Source organism: Mustelus asterias, chromosome 2 (genome assembly GCF_964213995.1).
Source record: "Mustelus asterias chromosome 2, sMusAst1.hap1.1, whole genome shotgun sequence".
Classification (NCBI taxonomy): Eukaryota; Metazoa; Chordata; class Chondrichthyes; order Carcharhiniformes; family Triakidae; genus Mustelus; species Mustelus asterias.
This window is the reverse complement of record NC_135802.1, coordinates 40,994,150-41,017,759: the sequence shown is the minus strand read 5'-3', so window position 1 is coordinate 41,017,759 and position 23,610 is coordinate 40,994,150. Positions and strand designations below refer to the sequence as shown.

At 42.3% G+C, this 23,610-nt stretch overlaps 1 protein-coding gene across 2 annotated transcripts in view; it reads right to left on the bottom strand.

The window, feature by feature from the left end:
* Positions 1-597: 597 nt before the first annotated feature.
* LOC144507140 (protein nucleotidyltransferase YdiU-like) overlaps positions 598-23,610 on the bottom strand; it is a 77,594-nt gene continuing 54,581 nt past the window's right edge. For both annotated transcript variants that reach the window (XM_078233942.1, XM_078233933.1), the window contains 7 exons: positions 18,543-18,587; positions 17,852-17,933; positions 15,720-15,812; positions 11,912-11,991; positions 9,484-9,527; positions 9,299-9,378; positions 598-875 (listed from right to left, as the gene is read on the bottom strand). In XM_078233942.1, coding sequence (XP_078090068.1) covers positions 753-875; positions 9,299-9,378; positions 9,484-9,527; positions 11,912-11,991; positions 15,720-15,812; positions 17,852-17,933; positions 18,543-18,587 — 547 coding nt within the window. In that variant the 3' untranslated portion in view covers positions 598-752. The remainder of the gene's footprint in view (positions 876-9,298; positions 9,379-9,483; positions 9,528-11,911; positions 11,992-15,719; positions 15,813-17,851; positions 17,934-18,542; positions 18,588-23,610) is intronic.

The following is a 23,610-nucleotide window of genomic DNA, read 5'->3' as shown; positions in this document are numbered from 1 at the left end:
GTAGCAAGTTCCCCACTGCTGCCTGTGAAATATGCCAGCAACAGAAAGTCAGTGCAGACTTCCAGTTCCTTTTTTCAGTTTTCAAAATGTTACTGTTCTTCCCTGAAATTCTTGTGTACTATTAGTCAAATTGTGCCAAAAAATTGATTCTGTATGCTGCCATCTTTTATATATAGCATTGTTGTAATGTTGCATATGTTATAATATATATTGCAGCTCTGTTTTTGCAAAACTGGAAAAGTAAAGTTGCATTTGTGGCATGGACAGAGCTAAATTTTATTATTTCAGTGCATGACTGAAGCAGTTCTCTAATAATCATGTGTATGGGATGCTGGACCTAATCCTCATTTGACAGATGGAAAAGATTCCAGGGGGTAATTAAAGATTCACATCCACATATGATTCACACCCCGCGCCACCCTTACAGTATAAATCTTGTCCTATTTTCTTTCTCTTTAGCTCTGACAAAGGGTCATCCAGACTCAAAGCATTAGCTCTATTCTCTCTCTACAGATGCTATCCGACCTTCTGAGATTTTGCAGCATTTTCTGTTTTTGTACACTTTATGCTTCATGATGTAGTTATGAGCGAGATTTTAAAATTGATCAACTTTATTGATAGTGTGCACAACATAGTTTATTCAACAACACGTAACCTATGTAAAATCTGCCCATAAGAGGAATATGGAATTACTTGGCTAAAGTATTTGGGCTGTTAACGATTTTTGGTCTTGTTACAATTTACTTTCATCATTAAGAGGAACAGCTGACACGAAGCTCTCTAGCCCATGGAGGAGGACGGAAAGAATATCCAGCTTCCTCTGCCTCTACCTGCTTGCTAAAAGGATGGCGTAAAATTTTCTGCAGAAGGTGAACCTGTTATTAAGGCAAAATAAAGAAATAATTTGTCATATGTGCCACTGGTATTTTAAACTTACACAAGTAACTTCTCTGTGAACATTATATTAATATAGAATAGTGTCCTGCTTTTCCATGGACATGTTATGCTTCACAATTTTAACTTTGAATGAATTTTCAATTTATTAAAATAGGAGCGCAGAAACAGGCATTTGATTTTCTCAATTAATATTTAACTTTACCTTTTGAGATAAATACAGCCGAAGAGCTGACAGTAATAACTGGTGTGCAGAGACAGGACTTATACCCACCTACATATCACCCTTTGATCCCAGCTCTATGTGTACAACACTGATCCCTGCCCATTTTCCAGGCTCAGCCAATTTATAAAAACTGAACAGGCTCCTGCCAGAGTTCCACCAGAACATACCCTTTTGTAGAAGGATGACTGGAGAGGGGTCGGGGATGCAGAAGAGGAAAAAAGGGGTAAAAATACAGGTTGGGGAGCAAGGAGACTATAGCAGTCTTTCTATTAGTTGGCAAAGAAGAGCAAAGAATGTGCTCTGCACAACGCATCATAATCTGGAATGCAGGGCCAAAAGGCTGGTGGAAAAGATTCACCGGTAACTTTCAAAAGAGAATTAGATACATAAGTGAAAAGGGGTTAAAACAAATCTGCAAAACAAGGGGAAAAAGCAGAGATGGGAGACTAGAGGCAGTGGTTGGGGAGGGTTTAAAACTAATATGGCAGGGGGATGGGAACCTCTATAAGTATTCAGAGCAGGGGGAATCAAGAACAAGAGGAAAAGACAGCAAGGAGAACAAGAAAAGTGATAGGCAAAGAAATCAAGGACCAGAGTCAAATAAGGACACAGTAAAAAATAGTAGGAATGGGATGAGAAACTTTAAAAGGCCTCACCTTAAGGTTTTGTACCTGAATGGATGAATTATTGTGCAGATAGATGCAAAGAGTTGTAATATAGTTGGCATTACAAAGATATGGCCCTGTAAGAGGGAATTCAGAATAACCTGGGACTAAAAGACTAAGAGATCGGGGTAAATTAATTTAGAGTGAAGTCACAATGTGCCTGGAATATATTTTATAAAGGTACTGTTTGCATAAAGACACATATAACCACTGTTAGAGAATTTAAACATGTATTTTTGAAAAACTATTCTAATCTGTATTAAAAGCATACACCTTGGCTAATGACACACTACTCTAATGCATGTTGAGATGTAGTCAAATAAAAAGAACCACATTCCGCAGAACAATGCGACTGTTGAGCAAAGGGAAAAATAACTCTTATCAGTGTGGGCTCCAGACAGTCCTAGCGGTCCCAGACAGTTTAATAAATAGGACATACATTACACCAGATAAGAAGAGTGTCAGGAAACTGTGAGAAACTCTTGTGCGGTAACTCTACGACCTCACCTGCTCGCGGTTCCCAGAACAGAAATCTCCATTGGCCTTGGGTGAGATTTTACGATCTCGCCGGAGCGAGGCCATAAAATCCCACCCTTATAGTCCACGAGCTCATGTATTTCCATGCTGTCAGAAGGTAAATGTTATTGGCCAAGGTAAATAGCCCATACTAACAATGATTGGCTAATACCCAGCTGGTGTGAGCAAAGGGGTGAGCAAATGACTTTTGAAAATTGTACAATTGTAATGCTGAGAATTATGTACTTTTAGAGTAGATTTGGACTGCCCCAAATTTCTCTCCCACGTACATGGACCAAGCTTGGGAAATAAAGAAATTCTTTAACCAGAATACTGTCTCCATGAGTCTTTGGGTTAGTTGAGAAAGCCAGCATAATACATGGTTTCTGAAAAAAGCTCCAACAAGCTCCAAGGTGACCAAGGATGGGAACTAAACATGGAGGGCTATTCAGTGTTTAGGAAGGACAGACAGAAAGGAAAAGGTGGTGGAGTTGCATCGTTGATTAAAGAAGATATTGATACAATATTGAGGAAAGATATCAGCACAGATGATGGGGAATCTGTATGGGTCAAGTTAAGAAAAACCAAGAGACAAAAAACATTTATGGTGGTGTTATAAGACTGCCAAATTGTGGTGGTAATGTAGGGAATAGCATTAGACAGGAAATCAGAGATGCATGTGTTAAAGGAATATCTGTGATTATGGGTGACTTTAATCTGCATATAGATCAGGAGAGTCAAATAAGTCACAGTACAATAGAGGAGGAATTGTTGGAGTTTTATGGGATAGTTTTCTGGACCAATATGTTGAGGAACAACAAGGGAACAGACCATCTAGGACTGGGTATTGTGCAATGAGAAAGGATTAGAAACATAGAAAAACTACAGCACAAAACAGGCCCTTCGGCCCCACAAGTTGTGCCGAACATATCCCTACCTTTTAGGCCTACCTATAACCCTCCATCCTATTAAGTCCCATGTACTCATCCAGGAGTCTCTTAAAAGACCCTATTGAGTTTGCCTCCACCACCACTGACGGCAGCCGATTCCACTCGCCCATCACCCTCTGTGTGAAAAACTTCCCCCGAACATTTCCCCTGTACCTACCCCCCAGCACCTTAAACCTGTGTCCTCTCGTAGCAGACATTTCCACCCTGGGAAAAGGCCTCTGAGAGTCCACCCGATCTATGCCTCTCAACATCTTATATTAGGTCTCCTCTCATCCTACGTCTCTCCAAGGAGAAAAGACTGAGCTCCCTCAGCCTATCCTCATAAGGCATGCCACTCAATCCAGGCAACATCCTTGTAAATCTCCTCTGCACCCTTTCAATCATTTCCACATCCTTCCTGTAATGAAGCGACCAGAACTGAGCACAGTACTGCAAGTGGGGTCTGACGAGGGTCTTATATAGCTGCATCATTATCCCCGGACTCCTGAACTCAATCCCTCGATTGATAAAGGCCAGCACACCATACGACTTCTTAACCACCTCCTCCACCTGCGGGGCCGATTTTAAAGTCCTATGGACCCGGACCCCAAGGTCCTTCTGATCCTCTACAGTAATAAGAGTCTTTCCCTTTATATTGTACTCCTTCATCCCATTTGACCTACCAAAATGGACCACTACGCATTTATCTGGGTTGAAGTCCATCTGCCACTTCTCCGCCCAGTCTTGCATCCTATCTATGTCCCTCTGTAACTTCTGACATCCCTCCAAACTATCCACAACTCCACCAACCTTCGTGTCGTCGGCAAACTTACCAACCCATCCCTCCACTTCCTCATCCAGGTCATTTATGAAAATGACAAACAGCAAGGGTCCCAGAACAGATCCCTGGGGCACACCACTGGTGACCGACCTCCATTTAGAAAAAGACCCATCTATACCCACTCTCTGCCTCCTTTGGGCAAGCCAGTTCTGGATCCACAGGGCAGCAGCCCCTTGGCTCCCATGCCCTCTCACTTTTTCTAGAAGCCTTGCATGGGAGACCTTATCGAACGCCTTGCTAAAATCCATCTAAACCACATCTACCGCTTTCCCTTCGTCAATGTGTTTAGTCACATTTTCGAAGAACTCCACCAGGCCACTAAGGCTCGATCTGCCTTTGACAAAGCCATGCTGAGATTTCTTGAGCATACTAAACCTCTCTAAATGCTCATAAATCTTGTCCCTCAGGATCTTCTCCATCAGCTTACCAATCACTGAGGTTAGACTCACCGGTTGGTAATTTCCTGGGCTATCCCTATTCCCCTTCTTGAAAATAGGAACCACATCCGCAATCCTCCAATCCTCCGGCACCTCTAGTTGGCAATCTAGTTGTGAGAGAACTCTTGGGGATGAGTGACCATGATATGATAGAATTCTTTGTAAGGTGGGTAGTGAAATAGTTGATTCTGAGACCTGGGTCCTGAATCTCAATAAAGGTAACGATGATGGTCTGAGACATGAATTAGCTATGATGGACTGGGAAACATTACTAAAAGGATGGACACTGGACAGGAAACGACAGGCATTCAAGGAACGAATAGGTGAACTCCAAAAGTTGTTTATTCCTATTTATTGCAAGAGTGGAAAGGGAACGGTGGCCAAACTAGGGCTTACAAGGGAAATTAGAGATAGTACTAGATTTAAATAAGAAGCATACAAGTTGACAAGAAAAAGCAATCAACCCGAGGATTGGGAGCAGTTTAAAATTCAGCAAAGGAGGACAAAGGGATTGATAAAGAAGGAGAAAATAGAGTATGAAAGTAAGTTAGCAGGGAACATAAAAATTGACTGTAAAAGTTTCTATAGGAATGGAAAAAGAAAAAGATTAACAAAATCAAATGTAGGCCCACTAGTCTGAAATGAAAGGATGCATAATTGAGGAATGGCTGAGGAACTAAATTCGTACATTGCTTCTGTCTTTATAAAAGAAGACATGAATAATGTACCAGAAATTCTGAAAGAAACAAGTTTAGTGAGGAGCTTAAGGAAATCAGTATTAGTAGAGAAATGGTTTTGAGAAATTGATGGGATTGAAGGCGGATAAATCTATAGGGTCTGATCATTTTCATCCCAGAGTACTTAAGGAAGTGGCCCTAGAAATAGATCCATTGGTGGTCATTTTGCAAAATTTTAGACTCTGAACTGGTTCCTGTAAATTGAAGGGTTGGTAATGTAAGCCCACTATTCAAAATGGGAGGTAGAGAGAAAACAGGGAACTATAGAGTCTAACGCCAGTACTGAGGAAGTTGCTAGAGTCCATTATCAAGGATTTCATAGCTCAGCATTTAAAGTCAGCATGGATTTACATTGGGGAAATCATACTTGACAAATCTATTGGAATTCTTTGAGGATGTAACTAGTAGAGTTGACCAAAGGGTACCGATGGATGTCGTTTATTTAGACTATCAGAAGGCTTTTGACAAGGTCTCACATAGCAGACTACTATGTATAGTTAAAGCGCATGGAATTGCAGATAGTGTTTTGAGATGGTTAGAAAGCTGGTTAGAAGATAGGAAGCAAAGAGTTGGCCTAAATGGGTCTTTTTCCAATTGGCAGGCAGTGACTAGTAAAGTACCGCAGTGATCTGTGCTAGGACTCCAACTATTAACTTTCGGACGAGGGAACTAAATGTATTATCTCCAAACTTGCAGATGATACAAAGTTGGGTGGAAGGGTCAGCTGTGAGGAGGATGCAGAGATGCTTCAGCATGACTTTGATTAAGACAGGCTGAGTGAGTGGGCATATGCATGGCAGATGCAGTATAATGTGAATAAACGTGAGGTTATCCACTTTGGTAGCAATAATAGGAAGGCAGATTATTATTTGAATGGGTGCAAATTGAGAGGTGTGGATACTTGGCGAGCCCTTGGTGTCCTCGTGCATCAGTTGCTGAAAGTAACCACGAAGGTACAGCAGGCAGTAAAGAAGGCAAGTGGTATATTGGTCTTCATAGCACGAGGATTTGAGTAGAAGGATAGGGATGTTTTACTGCATTGTTTAGGGCGTTGGTGAGGCCACACTTGGAGTATTGTGTGCAGTTTTGGTGTCCTTATCTGAGGAAGGATGTTCTTGCTATAGAGGGAGTGCAGCGAAGATTTACCAGACTAATTCCTGGGATGGCAGGTTTGTCATATGAGGAAAGACTAAGTCGGTTAGGATTATATTCATTGGAGTTTAGAAGAAAGGGGATCTCATAGAAATTTATAAACTTCTAACAGGATTAGAAAGGGTAGATTCAAAAAGAATGTTCCTGATGGTGGGGGAATCCAGAACCAGGGGTCATAGTTTGAGGATAAGGGGTAAACCTTTAAGGACTGAGGTGAGGAAAGATTTCTCCACACAAAGAGTGGTGAATCTGTGGAATTCACTACCACAGAAAGTAGTTGAGGCCAAAACATTGTGTGATTTCAAGAAGAAATTAGATATAGCTCTTGGGGCTAAAGGGATCAAGGGATATGGGGGGGAAGACGGGATCAAGATATTGAACTCAATGATCAGCCATGATCATAATGAATGAGACAGGAGGCGTGAAGGGCCAAATGGCCTACTCCTGGTTCTTACATTCTATGTTTCTATGTAATTAGACGGGTCTATTAACAAGTGTCTGCTAGTGGTGTAATAAGAAGGAATTCAAATGACCCTTCCGTCTCTCAAGATAGTCTTCCTACTAGTACTCAGATACTTGTAGATAGAACCATAGAAAATTACAGCTCAGAAACAGGCCTTTTGGCCCTTCTGGTCTGTGCCGAACCATTTTACGCCTTGTCCCACTGACCTGCACTTGGACCATATCCCTCCACACCCCTCGCATCCATGAACCCATCCAAGTTTTTCTTAAATGTTAAAAGTGACCCCGCATTTACCACTTTATCCGGCAGCTCATTCCACACTCCCACCACTCTCTGCGTGAAGAAGCCCCCCCTAATATTCCCTTTAAACTTTTCTCTTTTCACCCTTAACCCATGCCCTCTGGTTTTTTTCTCCCCTAGCCTCAGCGGAAAAAGCCTGCTTGCATTCACTCTATCTATACCCATCAAAATCTTATACACCTCTATCAAATCTCCCCTCAATCTTCTACGCTCCAGGGAATAAAGTCCCAACCTATTCAATCTCTCTCTGTAACTCAGCTTCTCAAGTCCCGGCAACATCCTTGTGAACCTTCTCTGCACTCTTTCAACCTTATTTACATCCTTCCTGTAACTAGGTGACCAAACTGTACATAATACTCCAAATTCGGCCTCACCAATGCCTTATATAACCTTACCATAACACTCCAGCTTTTACACTCGATACTCCGATTTATAAAGGCCAAAAGATGTAGCTTAAGAGGCCATCAGGTTGCTCAAGAAACAGCAATAGAAAAGTAGATTACAAACTTGCTTTTCTAAGGATTGGATAACTGGAAGGAAAGACCATTACAATCTGAAGAGACACATACCAAATAAACTGCCATGCACTTCACCATTCAGATAGGATTTAGGACTAGGAATAGTTAGAAGAGTGCAAATTGACACCAAAGAAAGCAAATGTAGAGAAAAAATATTATGCAATATTTGTACAGCCACTGAACAAAACCTTGCTTTTGGACAAATATTGAATTTATTCTAGGATTTGGGACCGTTTTTTATATGTTTGGAAATAGATGCCTGAAGAGTTGAGAAATGGGATTGCTTTTCATCATGTATTGAAAAGGATAATGGCATTAGGCAGCAGGGAAAGACAGGAACTGTGTTCAATGAAGTAGCTGTGGAGCATTTTGCCATTGGTCTCATGAAAAGGTATCCATTTTATTTATTCTTTCATGGGATGTGAGCATCACTAGCTAGATCAGTATTTGTTATTTGTGCCTAATTGCCCTCAAGAAGATGGCACCTTCTTGAACCACTGCAGTCCATGTGTTGTAGGGACACCCACTGTGCTGTCAGTAATGGAGTTCCAGGATTTTAATCCAGCGACAGTGAAGGAATGACAATATATTTCCAAGTGAGGATGGTGTATGGCTTGGAGGAGAACCTGTAGGTGGTGGTGTTCCCACACTGCCCTTGTCTGCCTAGGTGGTTGGGTATTGCAGCTATGGAAAATGCTGTCGATGGAGCTTTGGTGAGTTGCTACAGTGCATCTTGTAGATGGTACAGACTGCTGCCACTATGTTTTGGTGCTGCAGGGAGTAAACATTTATGGTGGTGAATGGGGTGCCAATCAAGCAGGCTGCATTCCCAGGATGGTGTCAAGCTTCTTCAGTGCTGTTTGAGCTGCCTTGTCTAGGCAAGTGGACAGTATTCCACCACACTTCTTGCAGATGGAGGACAGGTGGGGGGGGGGGGGGGGGGGGGGGGGGGGGGAGTCTCCGACCTCTCTTGTTGCCAGAGTATTTATGTAGTTAGTTGAGTTAAATATCTAGTCAATGGTCAGGATGTTGATGGTGGGGGATTCAGCAATGGTGATGCCATTGAATGTTAAGGGCTGATGGTTAGATTCTCTCTTGTTTGAGATGGTCATTGTCTGGCACTTGCTTGGCACAAAAGCTACTTGGCACTTGTCAGCCCAAACCTGGATAATGTCCAGATCTTGCTGTATTTGGATATGGGCTTCCTCAGTATCTGTGGAGCTATGAATGGTGCTGAACATTATGCAATCATTAATGACCATCCCCATGTTTGACCTTATGATGGAAGGAAAGTCATTGATGAAGCAGCTGAAGATGGTTGGGCCTAGGACACTACCCTGAAGAATTCCTGCAGTCTTGTCCCAGATCTGAGGTTATTGACCTCTGTCAACCATAGCCATCTTCCTTTGTGCCAGGTAGGAGTACAACCAGTGGAGAATTTTCCCCTGACTCCCATTAAATCCAGTTTTGCTAGGGCTTCTCAATGCCACACTATAGAAGCAACAGAGTTTATGATGAGACAAATTTTGTAGCACTAGGGCCAAGGCAATCTGAGTAAGAGGCGAAAAAACTATCTTTTAGATTGATCAATTTATTAGATGAAAAATGCAATAAGATTACCTCAGAGAAGTCATTTCGCTCAGACTTTTTGATTGCTGACTCTGCCATCCAGTTGCGAAGGATGTACCTTGGGTTGACACCTTCAAAATAAATAATGACAGTCAAGTTTATTTTTTAATTAACTTTACTAACTATTGCAAGAAATATACAGGCTATATTAAGAAAACTATTTTAAAACGCCATACTTTCCATTCTGTTTCTGCGTGCTTCATCTGAATCCACAGTGTTCCTGCAAGAAACAATATTTGTAAACGTGTTTTTGGGAACATTATGTGCATGTCATAAAAGCGCTGATTTACAATACTAAAACAATTTTTAAACAAGACCATTGAAATCGACAGCACAAAAGGAAATGGTTTGGCATTTTAGTCTAGATTTACCCGGCACCATGAAGATTGGGAGGGTGGGGTGGATGGGAAAATAGGGGGCGGCAGTGTTAGGACCTCTCCCCAATGAATTCCCAACTCCAGGGAGATTTCCCAGGCAGTTAATTAAGGCAATTGACAAGGCAATTAGGGTCAATTTTGAGCCTTCTGTGGTATTTTAACAGCATTAACGCTGCCTGTTCCCCACCCCTCACCATGAATAGAGGCAGGCAGCACAATGGAGAAGCCTTGAGTATGAAAGGCTAACACAGCTGACTAGTTTACATTTCTGTTAGGGAGCATCCCAAAGCGCACCACATTGTCAAGGAGTTGGGATGGGGGGGTTAGAGTGGATCCTTCATACGTATAAATTTATCTGTGCGCGTTTGCTTACAGACTGTCAGCTTGCAGTTAGTTTGGAGATAGTCAGTTTGGTCGGTCAGCAGGTGGTGTGGGACCAGGAAATATGAACCAGTTGTGGGACTAGGAGAAAAGAAGGCCATTCGGAACCAGGGGATATAACATCCTTCCCCCCTTTACTTCTAAGGTCCCATAACAACAAATAATCATAGTATTTTACATAGTCATCAAAACATATATATATATGTACACACACACACACACACACACATACACACAAGGGCAGGCAATGCATCATTACACAATAATAATACAATTTAGGAAAGACGATCAGGTGGGCATCTATTCCGCACTGGCTGTCTGGACATTTCAAGGATTTGGGTGCTCTTAAACCTTAGAGGTAATCTCCGGTTCTTAAAGAGGATGCCTCTACCCTGGAAGATGTAACAGTTTCTTTTGCGAAAGGAAGTCTAGTAGCAGCAAGGGATTCTTCAGCAATTTCAATTTCTGCTGATTGATCCAAAGTTGCGGTTACTGTATCTGATGGTATGGAAGGCGATTCATCTCAAGGTAGGTACTGGCACTTTGATGCATGTAGCTAACAACTGATCTGCATGCCATCCCCACACTAGCTCATCTTCAGTTTGTACTGTATAGGAGACAGGGCCAATTTTGAGCCAATACATGTGCAGGAACCCACTTTTTGCTAGTGGTATATCCACGTGCCAAACCTTGCAGAAAGATCTTTTCTTCCCAAGATTTACGACTCCTGATAGTGTTCTACTTTCTCGGATGTCTCCTGCGATAGGAGTAGATCAAAGATATTTTTCAGCTTCCTCTTCAGCAGTAGCAAAGCTGGGGAACTCTGAGTGGTTACATGTGTGGTGTTGCAATACGTTGCCAAGAAACTATATAGACGGTGATTCAATGAACCTTTGGCCTTTGAGGCTTTCAGTAAATGCTTCAAGGACTGAATAAATCCATTCGTTGATGGGTTGTAAGGTACTGATTTTATGTGTTGGCTACTACTCACCTTCAGATAATCTTCAAACACTTGAGCCATGTTGTGGCCAATTATCACTCACGATTTGTTCTGGTTTCCCAATACTAGTGAAAATCTCATCGAGCTTTTTAATGGTTTGTTCCACAGTCATTGACTTTGCACAACTTCCAGCCATTTGGAATGTGCATCCATGACAACAAGAATACCAAATATTTCTTAAATAGTGAGATGCTGGAAAGTGTTGATCATCAAAATTGTTAAATATTTGGGGCTGTCGTTGTGCTGTCACATTAAGGGTCTCATCATGTATATAGTTTGTGATGTCATTGGCTTCTTTGCAAGCTTTTTACCTATCTAGATCAACCCTTTGTAAAGTCAACAACTTATTAATAAACCTGCGTCATTCCTTCCAAGCTGACTATCTGTAGAAGAAAGCTGAACTTTAAAACATTCTGAAACATAAAAAAATCCACAATATATACGCATATCATTTGCACACTTTTATCACAGTATCGTTATTTGTAAAAAATTACATCCATTTATAACTAAGTTGAACACATCAGGAATTTCTTGTCTTTTTCAAAAGCATTAAAAAAATAAACATATTGCCTGAAACACTCTAATGTTACAATGTTGGGCAAATACAAAATAAAATGATCAACATCACACAATAATGTTGGATTATTTTAATCAAAAACCAAAAACATTAAAAAGCAAGGAGATTATAACAGTTCATGATTTATATAGTGATCTTCACAATTGAAAGATACTGTAAGTGATAAAGTAACTTAAAGGTACAATTAAAGATAGGTAAACTGGATTAGTTATAGTCTCAATATCTCTGCAGAAGGATTTTAAGAGTTTCAAAAGCGAATGAATTCTTACCTCTTCAACCTTGACAGATACAAGTTAACCCAGTACAAGAACTTTGTGTGTCTTGCAACATCTTGAAGGGCCCAGTATTCCTACACCAAAAAAAATTTTGTCATAAGAGTACTTTAATACTGAAAATATCTGCAATAATGGACCGTCAATATTCTTCAAATCATACAGTAAACACAAGATAGTAAAAGCATAAGAATTAGGAGCCGGTGCAGGCCATTTAGTCCTTTGAACCTGCACCAACATTCAACAAGTGATCTTGACTGATCTTCTACCTTTATTCCACCTTCCTGCATTATCCCTGTATCCCTCAATTTCCACTGCACCCAAAAACCAATCAACCTCTCTCTTGAATATGCTCAATTACTGAGCACCCACAGCTCACTGGGATAGAGAATTTCTAAGATTCACTATCTTCTGAGTGAAGTAAGTTTTCCTTATCTTAGTTCTAAGTGGTCAACCCATTATTCTGCGACTTTGATCCCCTGTTGTGGATTTCTCATTTTCTGAACGTCCATCCTACCAAGCTTCTTAAGAATTTTAAATGTTATATTTGATTTGATTTACTATTGTCACATGTATTAGCATACAATGAAAAGTGTTGTTTCTTGCACTCTACAGTCAAAACATACTGTTCATAGAGAGCATAGGGGAGAAGGAGAGGGTGCTACACCCTGTATAGTGTTACAGTCACAGCTAGCGTGTAGCGAAAGATCAACTTAATATAGAATAGGTCCATTCAAAAGTCTGATGGCAGCAGGGAAGAAATTGTTCTCGAGTCGGTTGGTACGTGATCTCAGACTATGTTTCTTTTTCCCGACGGAAGGTGGAGGAAGAGAGTATGCCCAGGGTGCATGGGGTCCTTGGTTATACTGGCTGCTTTTCCGAGGCCGCGGGAAATATAGACGGAGTCAATGAATGGGAGGCCAGTTTGCATGATGGACTGAGCTACGTTCGCAACCCTTTGTGGTCTTGGTCAGAGCAGGAGCCACACCAAACTGTGATACAACAGGAAAGGATGCTTTCTAAGGTGCATCTGTAAAAATTGATGATCGTAGCGGACATGCTGAATTTCCTAAGCCTCCAGAGAAACTAGAGGCATTGATGGGCTTTCTTAACTATAGCATCAGCCTGGAGGGATTATGACAGGTTGTTGGTGATCTGGACACCTAGAAACCTAAAGCTCCTGACCATTTCCACTTCACTGCCATTGATGTAGACAGGGGCATGCTCCCAACCAAGCTTTCTGAAGTCGATGGTTATCTCATTCGTTTTACTGTCATTGAGGAAAAGATTATTGTTGTTGCACCATTTTACCAGATTAGAAATATAGAAGATAGGAGCAGGATGAGGCCATTTGGCCTGCTCCATCATTCATCACAATCATGGCTGATTGTCCAATGCAATAGCCTAATTCTGCTTTCTCCCCATAACATTTGATCCCATTGACCCCAAGTGCTATATCAAGCCGCCTCTTGAATACATTCAAGGTTTTGGCATCACCTACTTCCTGTGGTAATGAATGCCACAGGCTCACCACCTTTTGGGTGAAGAAATGTCTCCTCATCTCCATCCTAAATGGTCTACCCCGAATCCTCAGACCGTTATCCCTGATCCTGGATACTTCCAAATCGTGAGTGATAATTGGCCACAACATGGCTGACGTGTTTGAAGATTATCTGAAGGTGAGTAGTAGCCAACACATAAAATCAGCACCTGACAACCCATCAACAAATGGATTAGCCAAAAGATTTATTCAGTCCTTGAAGCATTTACTGAAAGCCTCTAAGGTCAAAGGTTCATTGAATCACCGTCTAAACAGTTTCTTGGCAATGTATTGCAACACCACACATGCAACCACTCCGAGTTCCCCAGCTTTGCCACTACTGAAGAGGAAGTTGAGAAATATCTTTGATCTACTCTTATCTTCCCTGCATCTACCCTGTCTAATCCTATTAGAATTTTATAAGTCGCTATGAGATCCCCCCTTGTTCGTCTGAACTCCAGCGAAAATAATCCTAACCTAGTCAATCTCTCCTCATACATCAGTCCTGCCATCCCTGGAATCAGCCTGGAGATTCTCTACCTCTTTCCTGTACTTCATCTCGTCAATGATTGAGATCCGACCCACCCAGTGATGTCATCAGCAAACTTAAAAATCGAGCTGGAGGGGAATTTGACCAGCAGTCATACGTGTATAAGGAGTATAGTAAGGGGCTTAGGTCACAGTCTTGCATCGCCCCGGTGTTGAGGATAATCGCGGAGGGGTCGTTGCCTAATTAGATCATCTTTCCATTATTCTAAACTGCTGGGAATACAGGCCTACTCTATTCACTCTTGCCTCATAGGTCAATCACCTCATTCAAAGAACAAGTATTGTACTTCCTCTGGAGAAAGTAAGTCCTCTCTTAGTACACAGTATTCCAGGTGTGGCCTCACCAATGCCTTGTATAATTGTAGTAAGACCTCTTTACTCTTTTCATTTACAACAAAATCTAGAACACCATTTGTCTTCCTAACTGGTTGCCTACCTGCATGTTAACCTTTTGTGCTCCAGATACAAGGACAACCAGTGATCCCTCTGAATGCAAGCATTCTCCAGTCTCTTACCAATATATCTTGTTCTTTTTTATTTTTCCAACCAAAGTGGATAAGGTAACACTTGCAGTCACCCAACCTGTCCACATCCTTTACTGCTTCTTTGGATCCTTTTGATTGCTTACTTTTCCATTAAACTTTGCATCACCAGCAAACTTGGATACGTTACACTCAAAACCCTCATCCAAGTGATTATAATTTTTGATCCTTGCTATACCCTGTTAGTTAGGCTTGCCATCTTGCAGCTACCTCAGTTAAGAACCTAGGATTAAAGTTGTCAGGTCCAGTGGATTTGTTGCCACTTACGGGGCCCTTAATTTCATGAGTTCTGTTTCTTTATTTATGCTGATTACTTTAATTTTCTCATTCTTACTAGACCTTTGGTTCACCATCATTTCTGAACGATATTTCAGTTTTCTACCATAAAAATAGACACAATAAATTGTTCAAAAATATTTTACATTTAAAATGCTGTCAAGTTAATGCATTTAGACATTTACGTTGCCAGCCTAGAAATTGTTCATTAATTCTAGTTAAATTAACATACGAATTTGATGGTCAGTTGAACAAGTTTTCGGCTAAAAGCCTCAAACCTCTAGTAAGGACACAAAGCAATTGAAACAGGAGGGAACAGTGATTTTTTTTAAAAGTACGTTTAAATATTGTTTATATATTTAATTATAATTTTTCAATGAGAACATTAACAAGTTTCAGATGTGAAGAGTGAATAAATATAATTGCTCTTTTTCACAAATATTGCAGAGGTCTCTACATGTTGCAGAACCTTAAACTCCAGTTTTAATGTCCGATTGAAAAACATTTGGTAGGGCTGAGGCAGATGACGCTACAGCAAGATGCCTGGGAGATTTTAACACTGGACCGCTTCAGCATTGATTTCCTGCCCAAATCCACTTGAAGCAGTTGCTGATTGACTTTAGCCACCAGAATGCCCTGGTGAGGAAGCCAAGTCTTTTCTGTATCGGCCTCAGATTAAAATTGTAGTCAATATCGGCCCCAATAAAATTGACATTATTGGGGCATGATCTATAACATTGAAGCAAGACCCCACAGTGTTCTGGTGGATAAAAGTGGAGTTTAAAATTCCAACCTGCAGAAAGGCAGAGGTAAAGTCACTCTGGCCATTCTAACCGTCTACAGGCTGGGCAGTTAAAATTTGTACATTTATCTGGGAATCTTGACATGACCCATTTACCTCAGAAATGCTATGAGCCTCAAGCTGTTGCTGCGTAATCTCACTAAGCTGACGAAATGTCATTGTGAAATCTGCTCTTGTATCTTCCATCAGCTACAAAAGTGAAAGTAATAATTAGAAACACAGTTTATTTTAAAAGTATAAGTGGCTTTAAGTTCCCTCTACTAGAGAGTTTACCAAAGGAACTAGAAATAGTGATAAAAGACTGTTTGCTTTTACATTTTAAGATAAATAAAACAAAGCCATTATAATTGGCAATAAAGGAAAACGCAAAGATACAGGGTATCTTGTTATGATCTCTATTGGGACCAATAACCTTTTAAAAAATGATGAATTTCCTAGTGACTAACAGAAAGAATCACATGACAAGAATTCCCATTTAAGACTTTTACTGTAGACTAAACACTACTTAATAGGCAACCAGTACACCTACCTTTACACATTAATTAATTAGCACACCTGTTTGTATATTACATCACACTCTCAGCAGGAATGTAGTCTTATATATGTAAAACCAAAGCCCTCCTGGCTTTTCTCAGCAGGCATTCTTCTACCTGCCATATCAGGGCAAGTCTTCCAGTGTCTTTTGAAAACTGCTTAACTCAGTCTTCTGAGTAGCCCGTAGCTGACTCACAGCTGCAAGGCCCACTTCAGCGACTTCTGCGTTTTAAATCTCCAAAAGTCCCATCCATTCTCTATTCTTTCCGAACAGAAAATTGACCCTTACAAGCAGCCTGTTTTTACAGCAGTGTCTTCTATGCTTCTTCATCTTGCAGCATCTCTCTCTCTCTCGCTTTCCAGATCTCTGAGCCTCAAATTATGTGTCCAGAGAGATCAGCTGCTCCTTTTTGTGTGACGGTGTGAAAAATTATATGTTTTGGCTGGACCTCTTTTTCCATGAAAACCAAAGTCATCATTGTAACAGGAATACAGAGTACTGGGCTAATGGTAAGATACTTGCTAGTGTGGATGAACAGAGGGATCTGGGTGTCCATGTGCACAGATCCCTGAAAGTTGGCACCCAGGTTGATAGGATTGTTAAGAAGGCGTACGGTGTGTTAGCTTTTATTGGTAGAGGGATTGAGTTTCGGAGCCAGGAGGTCATGCTGCAACTGTACAAAACTCTGGTGCGGCCGCACTTGGAGTATTGCGTACAGTTCTGGTCGCCGCATTAAAGGAAAGATGTGGAAGTGTTGGAAAGGGTGCAGAGGGGATTTACCAGGATGTTGCCTGGTATGGTGGGAAAATCGTATGAGGAAAGGCTGAGGGACTGGAGGTTGTTTTCGTTAGAGAGAAGAAGGTTAAGAAGTGACTTAATAGAGGCATCCAAGATGATCAGAGGATTAGATAGGGTGGATAGTGAGAGCCTTTTTCCTCGGATGGTGATAGCTAGCACGAGGGGACATAGCTTTAAATTGAGTGAGAGATATAGGACAGATGTTAGAGGTAGGTTCTTTACTCAGAGAGTAGTAAGGGCGTGGAATGCCCTGCCTGCAGCAGTAGTGGACTCATCAACATTAAGAGCATTCAAATGGTTATTGGATAAACATATGGATGATATTGGAAGTGTAGATTAGAGGGGCTTTAGATTGGTTTCACTGGTCGGCGCAACATCGAGGGCCGAAGGGCCTGTACTGCGCTGTAATGTTCTATCTCCCCCTCCTGGAGGAACGAACCCCCCTCCCCCAACCCCACCATTTTGCGAGCCCCTCCTCCCCCGCCCCAACCCCACCGTTTTGTGAGCCTGGTACCATATTTCCTGTCCTTATGATGGCGCTCACTACTGAGTGAATCTCGATAACATTTTAACCAGTCTATTCCACTCACTGTCAAGATGCAATCACTGCCTAGCACACCATAGTTAAATGAATCAAATGAATTAAATGAACCAAAGTCATCATCCCCCCAATTCCAAGACATTCTGTTTTACCTTAACTTAAAAGAGACAATTTGAAACATAAAATATAAAATGAACCAAGAGAGGACCTAAGGGGAAATAGGAGAGAAACTCAAAAAAGATGTGGGTTCAGAGCTTGGGTAAAAATTGAACAGGGTGATATGTGGCTTAGTTGGCAAGAGAGGAAAAACTGCAGAGCTGAATAGTCTAAAATCTAGTAACATAATATGCTTACCTTCAACAAGTATGCAATCAAATACTCATCATTTTTATCACGTCCAAACAAGCCCAACTTAGCTTTAAACAATTCCATGAATCTAAAATTTGATCAGAAGTAATTGGGTATAATGTGATTGCTAACTATATCCATGTTTTAGGCAAATTTTCAAAAGCTGTTTAACAAAAAACAGCTATAAAATGGTTTAAAAACGGAAATACAGCTGGACCTTATTTTCAACCGAAGTTTTGACAAAGCCATAAGTACCTTTTATCCAGCCATTGAAAATGCTGAGGGTTTGTGTCTTTACAGATCCACTTATTTCCAGCTCTTATAAACCTTAGTACCTGAAGGACTTTATTTAACTGTTCTTTTATCCTCTCCTTCATGCCAGTTTGGGTCACTGGCAAGAGTTCAGCCTCAGAATCAGAAAGTCATGGATTCAAGCCCCGTGCAGGACTTGAGTACATAATTTCAGGGCAGAATGAAGGAGGATCATCCTTCCGAAGAGACATTAGTCTAGGGCTCATATAGCTGCTTGTTAGACATAAAAATGCAAAGAAATTCAGTAAGTTCTATTGATATACGGGCCAGCATTATTCCTGAGTTAAAACATATTAACTGGCTAATATATTTCTTTATAATTTGGGAAATTTGCTAATAATTTATTAATAATGATCTCCTTTTATAAATGAAAATTAACACTTACTTGATTTGATAAAGATCGGGATATCCTTTTAATACTTGTTCAGCCCTAGAAATCCAGCAGAAATAAAATAAACTTCTGTCAAAAATATTGCAAGTAATGAATTGAATTGTGTGTCTTATTTTAGATTCCACTAAATCATGTTTCCCCAACTTTTCTATACACGATTTAAAATTTGTTTCACCTTACATTTCTTGTGCATGTTTTTGTCACACGTTATCATTTTGTGTAGTTTAGCACTTAAACATGGGAAATAAAGAAAATAAAAATCGTAACTGTGCTACTTCCATGCCTTTTGGTGAATGATGGTATTGTTAAATCATGAGATCAAGTCACCCAGGTCATCCCTGATATAAATTTCTGGGTAAACAGTAATTTTCAGCAGCCTTGATGGTACCAACAGGACATTTTGCCATGCCACGAAGAACGAAGGACTGAATGACTGTCGCAATTCAAGATCATCCAGACACTAGACGCAGGTATCAATACAAAGAAAGAGTCACAGACAGAGTGTATGAGAATCAATGAATTTTTAACAGATCTGGATACCATCGTGGACAACAGGATGGGAGCAGTAGTTGGAGGGGAATGATCCCAAGAATGCCCGGGGAACAGATAACAGGTGCTTGAAGTGTAACTCAAAATATCACCATAGAACATAGAACAGTACAGCACAGAACAGGCCCTTCGGCCCACGATGTTGTGCCGAGCTTTATCTGAAACCAAGATCAAGCTATCCCACTCCCTATCATCCTGGTGTGCTCCATGTGCCTATCCAATAACCGCTTAAATGTTTCTAAAGTGTCTGACTCCACTATCACTGCAGGCAGTCCATTCCACACCCCAACCACTCTCTGCGTAAAGAACCTACCTCTGATATCCGTCCTGTATCTCCCACCACGAACCCTATAGTTATGCCCCCTTGTAATAGCTCCATCCACCCGAGGAAATAGTCTTTGAACGTTCACTCTATCTATCCCCTTCATCATTTTATACACCTCTATTAAGTCTCCCCTCAGCCTCCTCCGCTCCAGAGAGAACAGCCCTAGCTCCCTCAACCTTTCCTCATATGACCTACCCTCCAAACCAGGCAGCATCCTGGTAAATCTCCTCTGCACTCTTTCCAGCGCTTCCACATCCTTCTTATAGTGAGGTGACCATGTGATGAACTACCCAAGGAGGATGAGCAGAGTTCTTGAAATGACAAATAACACACGGAATTCAGAGGTTAAAGATAATGTGGCGAGGTAGTGACATAGTGGTATTATCTCTGGACTAATATTCCAGAGACACAGGGTACTGCTCTGGGAACCCAGGTTTGAATCCACCACAGAAGATGGTGAAATTTAAATTGAATAATAATCTGGAATTAAAAGTCTAATGATGTTCATGAAACCCATAAGAACCCATCTGGTTCACGGAGGTCCATTAGGGAAGAAATTTGCCATCCTTACCTGGTCTTGTCTACATGTGACACCAGATCCACAGCAATGTGATTCCCTCTTAAATGTCCCCTCAAGGGCAATTAAGGATGGGTAATAAATGCCGGCCTAGCCAGCAATGCCCACATCCCATGAAAGAATATTTTTAAAAATGATAATGATCATTCTAAAGGAATTGTACTGTCACAGAAAGCTAGTCCAGTGATGAGAGTATTAATCACAGATTCATTTAACTGTGGTGTGTTAGACAATGATTGCACCTTGACAGTGAGTGGAATAGACTGGTTAAAATGTTATCGAGATTCATTCAATAGTGAGCATCATTGTAAGGACAGGAAATATGGTATAGGGCTTGCAAGATGGTGGGGGTGGGGGTTCCTCCAGGAGGAGGACTTGGGAGGTCTTGCAAGCCAGCTGTTGTTTGGGGCACTATGGAGGGTTGAGGCCTCACAAGCCAACCATATTTTCCCTTCAGCATTTGCCGAGAGGGTGAGCACAAACCCTCCTTGACAAGGGCAAAGGCTACAAGGCTCAGCATGGCATCCTGCTCTATTAGCTGTGGGTGCTGCGGTGTCCTTATAGGAAGGATATCAGAGGTAGGTTCTTTACGCAGAGAGTGGTTGGGGTGTGGAATGGACTGCCTGCAGTAATAGTGGAGTCAGACACTTTAGGAACATTTAAGAGGTTATTGGATAGGCACATGGAGCACACCAGGATGATAGGGAGTGGGATAGCTTGATCTTGGTTTCAGATAAAGCTCGGCACAACATTGTGGGCCGAAGGGCCTGTTCTGTGCTGTACTGTTCTATGTTCTATGATCTTCCCCCTCAGCCCTTTGACAGGATTGCGCACAGGGTCTTACAGTAACCCAAGGGGCAGACTCCTGCACCTAACATGAGAGCTCAGGATACAGAAGGGTTTTCAAAGCTGTGGCCACTCAGTTATGCTGAGCAGGGAAAGGGTGGTGTGGGGTCTTGTCCATTCTGGGAGGCTGTAAAGAAATGGCCCTCAATTTGACAGCAAGCACAGTAGTCAGTGACCAACAAGATGATGCTCCCGGGGGTGGAAGAGAAAAGGATCGATCCCTCAATGTTCACTCTCTCCCTTACTAACTATAAGAGCAGCAAGAAGTCTCACAACACCAGGTTAAAGTCCAATAGATTTATTTGGTAGCACAAGCTTTCAGAGCGTTGCTCCTTCTTCAGGTGAGTGAAGAGTTGTGTTCACAAACAGGGCATACATAGACACAGACTCAATTTACAAGATAATGGTTGGAATGCGAATCTTTATAAGTAATCAAGTCTTTACAGGTACAGACAATGCGAACGGAGAGAGGGTTAAGCACAGGTTAAAGAGGTGTGAATTGTCTCAAGCCAGGACAGTTAGTGAGATTTTGCAAGCCCAGGCAAGTCATGGGGGTTACAGATAGTGTGACATGAACCCAAGATCCCGGTTGAGGCTGTCCTCATGTGTGCGGAACTTGGCTATCAGTTTTTGCTCAGCAATTCTGCATTGTCATGTGCCGTGAAGGCCGCCTTGGAGAACGCTTACCCGAAGATCAGAGGCTGAATGTCCGTGACTGCTGAATTGTTCCCCGACAGGAAGAGAACACTCCTGCCTGGTGATTGTTGAGCGGTGTCCATTCATCCGTTGTCGTAGCGTCTGCATGGTCTCGCCGATGTACCATGCCTTGGGACATCCTTTCCTGCAGCGTGTCAGGTAGACAACGTTGGCCGAGTCGCAAGAGTATGTACCATGTACCTGGTGGATGGTGTTCTCACGTGAGATGATAGCATCCGTGTCAATGATCCAGCACGTCTTGCAGAGGTTGCTGTGGCAGGTTTGTGTGGTGTCATAGTCACTGTTCTCCTGAAGGCTGGGTAATTTGCTGTGGACATTGGTCTATTTGAGGTTGTGCGGTTGTTTGAAGGCAAGAAGTGGGGATATCGGAATGGCCTTGGCGAGATGTTCGTCTTCATTGATGACATGTTGAAGGCTCCGGAGAAGATGTTGTAACTTCTCCACTCTGGGGAAGTACTGGACGATGAAGATACTCTGTCCGCCGTGGACCATGTTTGTCTTTTGAGGAGGTCGGTGCTGTTTTTTGCTGTGGCGCGTATGCTCTGTTTGTGAACACAACTCCTCACTCACCTGAAGAAGGAGCAACGCTCCGAAAGCTTGTGCTACCAAATAAACCTGTTGGACTTTAACCTGGTGTTGTGAGACTTCTTACTCTGCTTACCCCAGTCCAATGCCGGCATCTCCACATCATAACTGTAAGAGGAGAAGACTGAAAGAAAGATGGAGCCTATGGAATTGGCTATCATCCTTTTAGCATTTCAAGGAGAGAGCAGACATCAATGGAGGCATCTGGCTCTCCAGAGACAGGAACGGAACCCCGAGGCAGAAGGGGTGGCAGGGTCAGCTCTAGCTGCCACAGGAAGGACACCAAAGGCACCTTCTATGATCCAGGGTCTGCATACGGTGCCTGACCTTCTTGGAGATGAGCAAGAACCAGTGTCAGAGAAGACTTTGCCTGTCCAAGGACATGGTAGCTCATCTTTGCCACCTTTTTTGGGAGATGTCTTTTCATGGACTTGGAGAGCATCCACTGCCTGTGGTTTTGAAGGTCACAGCCCTGAATTTTACACACCTGGCTCCTTTCAGGGCTCCCACCACTGACCTTTGTGGCAGGCCTCTGCTCATAAGTGCATCAAGGAGGTGGTGGATGTAGTCTTCGCAAATGCTCACAATTACTTCAATTTTGACCGGGATAGGCTAACCAGGACACAAAGGCTTTGTGATTCGTCCACACTGCAGGCTTTCCACAAGTACAGGAAGGAATTGACTGCACCCACTTGGCTCTCCAAATCCCATGGTATCAAGGAGTCCCTTTTATCAACTGCAAGGGCTTCCACTCCCTCAATGTTCAGCTCATTCGCGACCAGGTTCCTGGGGAGCAGTCACAACAGCTTCAGCCTTAGCCACTCTCAGATAGCTGATATCTCTGAGGGAGCACAATGGCTACAGGGTTGACTCCTCAGGGCCAAAGGGTACCCCCTGAAGACGTAGCTGATTACGGCTATGCGGAGGCCATAGAGTGCAGCAGAGACCTGGTATAACAACACTCATGCTGCTACTCACGCTTTGATGGAACAGACCATTGGGACACTGAAGATGCAGTTCTGATGCCTGGACCGGCCTGGTGGAGTTCTCAAATATAGTCCCCATAGGCTGTGGCACATCGTGGTGGTGCCCTCTATAACCTGGCACTTCAATGCGGTGGAGCTGCCCGAGGAGATGGATAAGCGGCACATGAAGAGGATGTGAGGTGGCCAACAAAGAGGAAGCCCTAGAGGAAGTAGAGGAAGGCCTCCAAGCAGTGGTGATGGCCAGAAGGGGCAGGAGAGCTCGAGACGACCTCATAGCCTCCTGCTTCGTGGATGAGCAGGATTAGGGCCAGTGATTACATCCATTCAAGATGATGTCTTTTCCCATCTGGTCGCTGGCAGCGCACATCCTCACTGATATGAATCACGTCACGGGAAGGGAGCAGTTGCCCATAATCCCAACGTTGTCATTTACTTTTAAAAAGGAATAAGCTTCTATAAGTACAGTGGGGCTCCACA